General features: G+C 44.2%; 1 protein-coding gene across 1 annotated transcript; it reads right to left on the bottom strand.

Moving 5' to 3' along the window:
- On the bottom strand, positions 1 to 6,444 carry rpl23 (ribosomal protein L23). The gene is made up of 5 exons (XM_080213600.1): positions 6,324 to 6,444; positions 5,365 to 5,448; positions 3,644 to 3,772; positions 1,368 to 1,481; positions 1 to 144 (listed from the first exon to the last, which is right to left on the bottom strand). Exons 1-5 carry the CDS (start codon positions 6,334 to 6,336, stop codon positions 62 to 64), a joined length of 423 nt encoding a protein of 140 aa, XP_080069726.1. The 5' UTR covers positions 6,337 to 6,444; the 3' UTR covers positions 1 to 61.
- Positions 6,445 to 9,529: the final 3,085 nt, after the last annotated feature.

Here is a 9,529-nt window from a genome sequence, read left to right as displayed (position 1 = left end):
TCTTGGAATAAAAATATTTATTCAATTGTACAGATATCTTTGCAGGAAGCTTTTACAATCGTTATGCAATGCTCCCAGCATTGGAAGCAATCCTGGGCCACAGATCTGCACATTCCTTGGCAACAGGACCCGTGATTGCAGAACCTAGAAACAAAACCAAAGGATATATTAGCAAGATGTGAATCCTGCAAATGACACTTGTTCAGTGGAGGCATTTTTAAGGATGACACAGTCCCAAGTCCAAAGGATATATTAGCAAGATGTGAATCCTGCAAATGACACTTGTTCAGTGGAGGCATTTTTAAGGATGACACAGTCCCAAGTGTTGATCAAAGTTACAGCGCACAAGACACCCAAACATCAGAGCCCCCCACCCCCCCCAAACAAGCTCATTAACAAGTCCAAAATAATACCCTGGCTTACATCAGAATCATAGCTCAATGTTCTGTGTAATGGATGGTAGTTAGGTAATTGCCAAAATTCACAAGGGACCATAGGCACCTCTCTTTTGGAGAAAGGGCTGATTATATAGCTTGAAGAGCACCACTCACTATTAAGCATGAGATAGATGAGGGAGCAAGTTCCAAGTCAACCTCGGCCGAAAGAGGAACTGAACCTGCCGGTGCTGGTGTCGTTTTGAACTACACGCTAGCCATTAGCCAACCGTGTTAACCAGCCTAATACTGGATGATACTTAACATGAAAAATATCACAATCTGAACAAAATGATTTACAGTTGGAATTTGATGAGCAGTAATGAGACATGATCAATTTAAAGGATATTTTTATTTATATTTGGTCAGCCATTTTTAAATTTATATACCCCAAATTTAATCCATGCTTCTAGTCAGCTGAGACAGGGGATGGACAATACATTTTTCAAAACCCAGTCTCAATAGATACTCTTGCTCATCACCAGAACAAATCTTCAACTCGTTGCTGAAGTAGAGTGAAAGAAAATAACCAACCCAAGTTTCATGAGTCTGCACTAGTGTCACACGACTGATTGAGATTGGACAGCACGTTACAGCTGCCACCTCACCCAAAAGTCATTTGTTAATCTGCCCTCCTACGACATCTTACTAAGCCATGGATAATTGGCAAAGCAAGTGCTTTTCGGAGGGGAATTGCCATTTAATATACAACAAGTTATATTTTTGAGCAATGGCAAAAGCCAGAATGAACAGAGATATTGAACTGATCCGCTTTGCTCTTCTCAGCAGACTAGTTCCAGATTTCTCTGACACAGGTCAAGGCAAAAATGACAACACCACCAGCATATATTGCTTTAAATGCAGGTTCATGTTTAGATTACTTCACTACTAAGAGTTTCAATTCAGAGACTGAATTTATAGCAACTCCCATACCTTTCATTTCACCTTTGTTATTTACTATCACCCCTGCATTGTCCTCAAAGTAGAGGAAGACTCCGTCTTTTCTCCGGTATGCTTTCCGCTGCCGTATCACTACTGCTGGATGCACTGTAACATGAGCAAATAAAAATGAGATCAATATTATTCTGGGACCTTCCTAGCAAAGTCTGAGAGAGCTAATTGCAGTACTTGCTAACTAATCCACTAAATCAATCATCGGAATGTAAAACTTTTAAGACCAAGAACTTCATGGTTAAACAGCAAGAACACAACAAACATCACACTAAAGGTCACCAGGTAAAACCAATTAAATCCAGGGCCACTCCATATCAAAAATAATCAGACTTCCTAAATAATCTGTCCCGCCACCGATTGAGATTGTACAACACAAAACAGCTGCAAATCTCACCCAAAGTAACGAGTTACTATCCCCATCCTTGACAACTCACCAAGCCACCGAGTACAGACAAAGCAAGTTCTTTTAGGAGGGTGAACCACAATTATTAGGGAGATCCAGGGACAGTTTTGAAAGGCAGAAAATTTCAGGAGTCATGACATCTGTATGCACAATAAAGGGGTTGAGAAACTCATCAGCCACGACTGAATGGCAGAACAGACTTGATGGACCAAATAGCCTAATTCTCTTCATAGATCTTATGGCTGATAACCAGAAGACAGAAAGTGTAAGCCACAAACATCATTTCAATTTTGGGGTGTTAGAACAATCAATAAATTCCACACAAGAAAAAAAACTGACCAGACTTCAGGTGTCCAAGCGAGGACCTTCCAACTCTCAGATCAATGCTCTTATGAGCATATCATCTTAAGTTACTTGTCCATTGAGAACAATTTTCCTTTGGGCAGTAATAGCAACATTTTTGCACCCCAAGCTCAAGAACAGCAATTTTGCCACCAGAAATCTGAAGTTCCTCATCAAAACATCACCTTATGAAATTAAATTTCACAAGAACACGAGTCGTGCTATTTGAATAGAAGGATATCTTAATCACCTTCCAAACCATCAAAAGTTGATTTTCCAAATGTTAAATCTATTCTATGGTAATGATCCTCAAGATTGCACCAAATGTCTGCCCCACATCAAACAAAAGACACAGGCAAATAGAAAAATGACTACATTTCTAAAGGACCTCCTCTCAAAGTTATGCTGTAGTGAATCCATTGAAGATGTATAAGCTACTGTTTGGCCAACGTGCATGCCAGTGAAATAAGGTTTCTACTCAGTGGGGACAGAAGGCACAATTATCATAACTACACTGTGATAAGCAAAGGGTCTAGAAACCGAGGAGACCGCAAAACAAAATACACCAAGTTGCTGCCTAGGCTTCCACAGAAGACTACATCCAAAAACGTAGTGCTCCTTCAAGCAATGGTACTTAAATACAACCCATGATCAACATGGAATACCACAGGAGTACCGAACAATTGCAACCTGTAGCCCTGTATATGTTACACACTTGCGTAAACCAGGCCATATGGCAGAGCAAATAATTCATATTCACATTAATCTCAGTCAGTAAGAAACTATTGAGAACAAGCAGTAAAACACCTCAAGTGGATGCACTGATTCAAGCAAGTCAGGAGCAGATTCCTATTTGTCCTTAGAGTATGCAACTGAAATATCAAACTATAGGGAGGTTACTGGTTTAGTCAGTCAGATACCAGTTCTCGTTCTACATATAGTTGATGCCTACACCAGTGCATATTGGAAACTAAATTTATAGGAAACCAGGCACAGTTTTGAGCAATTTGAAAGACAAAGCGTTAACATAACCTACAATCCATCTACAACACCAAACACTAGTGTAATCTACTCTAATCACATTGCTACTTAAGAGAGCACTGTCAGTGGTTGCCACCAACTCTCCAAATTCAACACAGCCCATTTTGCATCTTCAGTATCAGCCGCAACTCTCCTCTGCATTCAGAAATCAACTAAACATTAACTTGCCTTCCCGCTACCCTTTACTCAGCTTGGATTGGTGGGCTGGGAACTCAGAAAAGATGGAGAAAGGAGATCAAGTGCATTTCAATAAAATTCACATTCAGGACTACTCATTAGATGGAATGATATTAGGAAGTTAAAATATAATTTGATAAATACAGATTTGTTCAACATTGTATTCAAGAATTGCTTAATTTACTGAATGGACTGGCTCAGTGGCATTGGATAATGTACAGATTTAAAGCCACACTTACACCCTGCAACACGCTCGCCACTGCAACTCACCAGTTTCAAAGGGCTCACTCACCCTTTTTCCTGAGTTCTGGTTTGCCTTTCTTTACAGTCGCCATGACCATGTCACCAACGCCAGCAGCTGGCAGCCTGTTCAAACGCCCCTTGATGCCTTTGACAGAGATGATGTACAGATTCTTGGCACCTGAAAGGACATGACCAGTAAACATCTGCCCACACATCACAACTGAAAAGCTGCTCCTATAGTATTTGAATCTGGGTACAGCATTGCAGATTCAGGCAGCCTTGGTGTAGGTACATTACCATTCCATAGAATCCCTACAGTGCAGAAGGAGGCCATTTGGCCAATGGACCACAATCCCATCTAGGCCCCGTCAGCGTAAGCCCACATATTTACCCTGCTAATCTCATCAACCAACGCATCTCAGGACACTGAGATAGGACAGGCAATTTAGCATGGGCAATGCACCTAACCATTCACAGCTATAGGTTCGATAACACCCAGAAACAATGCATTCAAAATCATAATATTCAAAAGACAATGGAAACCAGATTAAAATAACTCAATATCCCAGTAGGCCAAACTGCTGATTGGCCACTGTAGTAATGCACAACTGGGACAATTAGTTCCAGAAGGAACTCTGTCTTCTACTACTAGACCTTCACTTCATTAGACAGCAAAAAGAGCAATAAAATTAGAAAGAGTAGGTCAATCGAGCCTGCGCTACCATTCTATGTGATCACAGTTAATCTTCTGATCCAACCTACCCGCGCTATCCCTGAATTCCCTTAGTATTCAGAAATCTGCTCATCTTGGTTTTTGAACATAGTTTAACATTCCATCCAGAGCCCTCAGAGATAAAGACCAACAATTCTTTTGAGTGAAGGCTTTCCTCTTTAACTCAGACCCACATGGCTTCTAAAACTGTGACCCCTGGTCCTTATAATGTGGAGATGCTGGCGATGGGCTGGCGTGGGCACAGTAAGTCTTGCAACACCAGATTAAAGTCCAACAGGTTTATTTGTATCATGAGATTTTGGAGTGCTGCTCCTTCCTCAGGTGAGTGGACATCCCTGCAGCATGGAAAAGCCACCCAGCATCTATCCTTTGTAAGGATTATGTTTCAAGATCTACACACAGGGCAGGGTAGGTGTAGGAAGATGCGGTGGCGTGGGCTCGTTGGGCCGAAGGGCCTGTTTCCTATGCTGGGTTGTTCTTTGTTCACCCCTCCTTCTATACTTCAGGAGAAATCCACCTAGTCTACTCAATCCCTCTTGATTGGGCAATTCCCATATTCCAGAAGTCAGCACATATCCCAGAGGACAGCACAGTGGGTCAGCATTACTGCCTCCCAGTGCCAGGGACCCGGGTTCAATCCCCGGCTTGGGCCACTGTCTGTGTGGTGTCGGCATGTTCTCCCCATGTCTGCACGGGTTTCCTCCAAGTGCTCCAGTTTCCTCCCGCGGTCCAAAGATGGGCAGGTTAGGTGGATTGGCCATGCTAAATTGCCCCTTAGTGTTAGGGGACTAGCTAGGGTAAATGCATGGGGTTGTGGGGATAGGGCCTGGGTGGGATTGTGGTTGGTGCAGACTTGATGGGCCAAATGGCCTACTGCACAGTAGGATTCTATGATCTACAAAGTCACTTTCCTTACACTCCCCCAAGACAAATACATCCTCTCTTTGGTATGGAGACCAAATATAAAATTACTACATCTTTCCCACTTCATCTCTTATGCTACATCCCCCTAAGGGACACAACATAATAACACATACCTGTGTTATCGGCGCAGTTGATCACAGCCCCCACGGGGAGGCCGAGGGAGATGCGAAATTTCGCTCCGGACGAACCACCACGTCCTGTAACCAATTGAAATGAAACACTTAAGCAGGAATTGACAGGTGTGTTGTCCAGTTAGGACTCCCAATAAATACATACCTCCCACAGATTCTTACAAGATCCACAGCAGATATACATTCCAGTAAAAATATTACTAAATAACTTAAAATCTTTCAGAAATTTCATTGAAGTGCAAAATGGGTAGGTTAACAAATCCTAGCAGTTTAACCAATGCATACAGAAGCAAATGTACTGCAGGTACTGCAACTTTGAAATATGAACAGAAAAGGGTGGGATATACTTGAATCTTATCTGACTTTATAATTTTTGTTGGTTATGAACAATATTTATGTTGCAATCTAAGCAAACAGAAACTTATAATAATGAAAGATGACATGCTATGATTTAAAACTGATCACATTTACCATTAATCTGTTCCCTCAATTAGCTGGTGTGTTCCCTGGGGACCCAGTATTCAAGAGGCTTCATTCACTCTCTTGTGAAGCCCCAAGACCAGGATTACTGACTGGGCCTGGCTACTGGAACCAACTGCATCAGGCACAAACCTGCGCCCTCAGCTCCACACAAAACAAACCAGCACCCCATTTAAATCCGTTCCGAGGGGTTTGAATGAGTATTAAAAATGCTGCCCGGGGTGAGAATGAAACATTCAAAACCCCCTCCCCGCACCAACCGGAATACAATCAACATGGCGGCAGCCACAGATACGATTTCAGGGTTTATCATGTAATAAAGGCAGTCATTTATTGCTAATATCCACATTAGATGATGGCTGAGACAGTTACACTCATGATCGGAATAGTAAAATATGGAGATGGGCGATACAGGCGCCGATGGCAGCGGATTCGCTCTGGTCTCCCCGCTGGCCGCTTACCTCTCTTAGACATTGTGGTTCAGGGAAAGAGAGTGAACGTGTTGCATCATGGGGTATATCGGGGACGCACGCATAACGTCATGACGTGAACACGCACGTTACGGTGCGCCTGCGTCACTTGACCGGAACCACGTGGAACCCGGACGTATCCGCAAAATCACAGAATGGTTACATAGAATCTGCGCTAAACAGAGGGTGGGTCTTTCGGGTGGGCCAAACAAGTAAACGAACTTAAATTACGTTCGGACAAAGAAAAAGGGGGCAGCTCCCCAAAAGGAGGGGGAACGGCCCGAACAGAAACAAAAGGTACAAAGGAAACTTAAGACACGTCAAATCAAAATGTGATTGTCGGGGTCTATAAGGCACCTCAGCCCCTGCGGTGCCCAACGGGCATGGAAGGTCTTGACTGTGCCCGCAGACACCATGTGCTTCCTCTCCAGGGACACCCGGCCGCGAACGTAGCCACGGTAGAGGGACAGGCAGTTGGGACGGAACACCCCGTCGATCGCCCGCTGCTTGGACCTGTTGATGGCGCGTCTCGCCAGGCCCAGGAGCAGGTTCACGAGGAGATCGGCATCCTTCCCCTCTCCGCGCTGGGTGTCCATAGATCAGGAGCGTGGGACTGAAATGCAAACAGAACATCAATAAAAGGTTCTTCAGAAAATCAAAAAGGGAGTGCGATCTATAACACAAAATGTAGACGTGGTCCACGGACTCCTGGAGGCCACAGAAAGAGCAGTCTCGGGAGTCCGCGAACCAGTGAATCCTACGGTTGTGCGGCACTGCTGCGTGCAGCACCCTCCACCCCAGGTCCCCGAGGTAATTGGGGGAGATCCCTCCGTAGAGGGAGCTCCATCGGGGTCCCCCGCTGCCCAGTGGCAACAAGGCCCACCAAGGTGTATCCGGGCGACAGGCGAGGACGTGGTAGTGGAAGGTGTGCAGCAGCAGCCCGTACAGGAAACGCTTCCGCGCGCTGGAGAAAGGCATATAAGAACATAAGAAATAGGAGCAGGAGTAGGCCATCTGGCCCCTCGAGCCTGCCCCGCCATTCAATAAGATCATGGCTGATCTGTCGTGGCTCAGTTCCACATTCCCGCCCTCTCCCCATAACCCTTAATCCCCTCTCTTATCAAAAACCCATCAACCCGCGTCTTAAAAATATTTAGCGAGGTAGCCTCCACCACTTCAACGGGCAGAGAATTCCAGAGATTCACCACCCTTTGAGTGAAGAAGTTCTTCCTCAACTCCGTTCTAAACCGCCCCCCCTTTATCTTGAGGCTGTGCCCCCTAGTCCTACTGTCCTTCCTGAGCGGGAAGAGTCTCTCCACCTCTATCCTATCCATCCCATTCATCATCTTATACGTCTCAATGAGATCTCTCCTCATTCTTCTAAACTCTAACGAGTACAAACCTAGTTTATTCAGCCTCTCCTCATAGGTCAACCCCCTCAACTCCGGCATCAGCCTAGTAAACCTCCTCTGCACTCCCTCCAAGGCCAAAATATCCCTGTGTAAGTACGGCGCCCAATACTGCACACAGTACTCCAGCTGCGGCCTCACCAATGCCCTATACGGTTGGAGGACATTTCTGTGAGGCGGCTCATGCTGTGGGGCACCTGACCTGGGGAGGGGGTTAAACGGAAGGAGGCCATTCAGTCCATCGAACCTGTGCAGAAAACAATCCCACCCAGGCCCTATCCCCATTAACCCACATATTTACCTTGCAAATCATCCTGACACTAAGGGGCAATTTAGCATAGCCAATCAACCTAACCCTTTTTTTATTCATTCATGGGACATGGGTGTTGCTGGCTGCATAAGAAGTCTCACAACATGCAACCCTGGAGAAAAATTATGCAGATATTAAAAAATATAATTTTTGTCATTTCCTTTGAACATTTCTCTTTACCAGATACAAAAATCTTTGTGAAGACAATGTGGGAACTTGCATATCAACATCAATGTTATGTCTATGGGATCATTCAACACTGCTAGCCTATTCACAAATATACAATTTAAGGAAGCCCTTGACATTTGCAATATATTTGGAGATTTTAGAAATAAAATCATGCTTTTTTCAAATATTGACCAGAATTTTTCCGCTGTTTATGCTAGTGGGATCTTCTGATCCCACTGATGGTGCATCCCCATCCCAACTTTCTTGGGGTGAGGGGCAGGGGACGCACACGGATGCATCAATCTTCCCTGACAGATCGGCCCATGCACAGTGGCCCGCTCAGCGCTATGCTGCTGGCCTCTGCAGCGGGATGAGGTCTCCCCACCAATTACCGATATGAATCTCTCTTGGAACTCTGTAGAGCATCGAGCATCAGAAATTTGTAAAACTAAGTGCGACCAAAAAATGGGTGGGAAAATCTCCTGTTTACTTGCCCGTTCAGCACTTAGTTTTTTTTTGGGAGAATCGCAGCTTATGTTGCAGGGTTTTATAGTCAATGCTGAGAGGTAGACTACAAGATCAGAATAAACTGAAAAATGGGCGTGTAAATGGCAAATTAATTTCAATGTATACAAGTGTGAGGTGGTGCATTTTGATAGGAAGCTACACGTTGAAAAATAAGAGTCTAAATGAGGTAAAGGAGCCTGAGAATCTCAGGAAGAAATAATGAACCAAATTCTGTGTTGCAGGACTCTGTGCTCTAAGGGTGGGTCAGAGGAAAGAGCAGAGACAAACATCAACTGTGCTTAGAGGATCATTAACTCTGTGGAAGGTGATCTTTGACCTCCCTGAAATTTGTTGATCTCTCAGTACAGAGAATTGTCCATGACCAAGCATCACAGACTGGCACAATCTAAAGTCCAGGGATGACTTGCTGATCCATTAAGGCTTGGGCCACAGAGATGCAATGGGGAAAGGTTGCTGTCTAAGGCCTTTCAACTATAGGGCACCAAGGGGCTGGAAATTGTATAACAACCCTCAGACTGAATGACTCACATTGTATGTATATAGTGAATATTACACGTATCACAATTATATTAAGGGACCTCAGCCTGCAACATGATCTATGTAGAAAATCTGGATACTATTGCATTTTCTGTCATTACCATTTTGAAATGGCTTGTAATGTACTTTGAGATATTTAATGAATATATTATGTATTTGCAATAAAGAAGGGAACCAGAGGATCCAGGGTGAATATCAAAGCTTTGGTGAAGGTGCAGAAGAGAATTATCAGGATGACACCTGGG

Source organism: Carcharhinus amblyrhynchos, chromosome 27 (genome assembly GCF_965287045.1).
Source record: "Carcharhinus amblyrhynchos chromosome 27, sCarAmb.v2.hapA, whole genome shotgun sequence".
Classification (NCBI taxonomy): Eukaryota; Metazoa; Chordata; class Chondrichthyes; order Carcharhiniformes; family Carcharhinidae; genus Carcharhinus; species Carcharhinus amblyrhynchos.
Note: the sequence above shows the minus strand (reverse complement) of the source record. Positions and strands in the feature narration are given on the sequence as shown.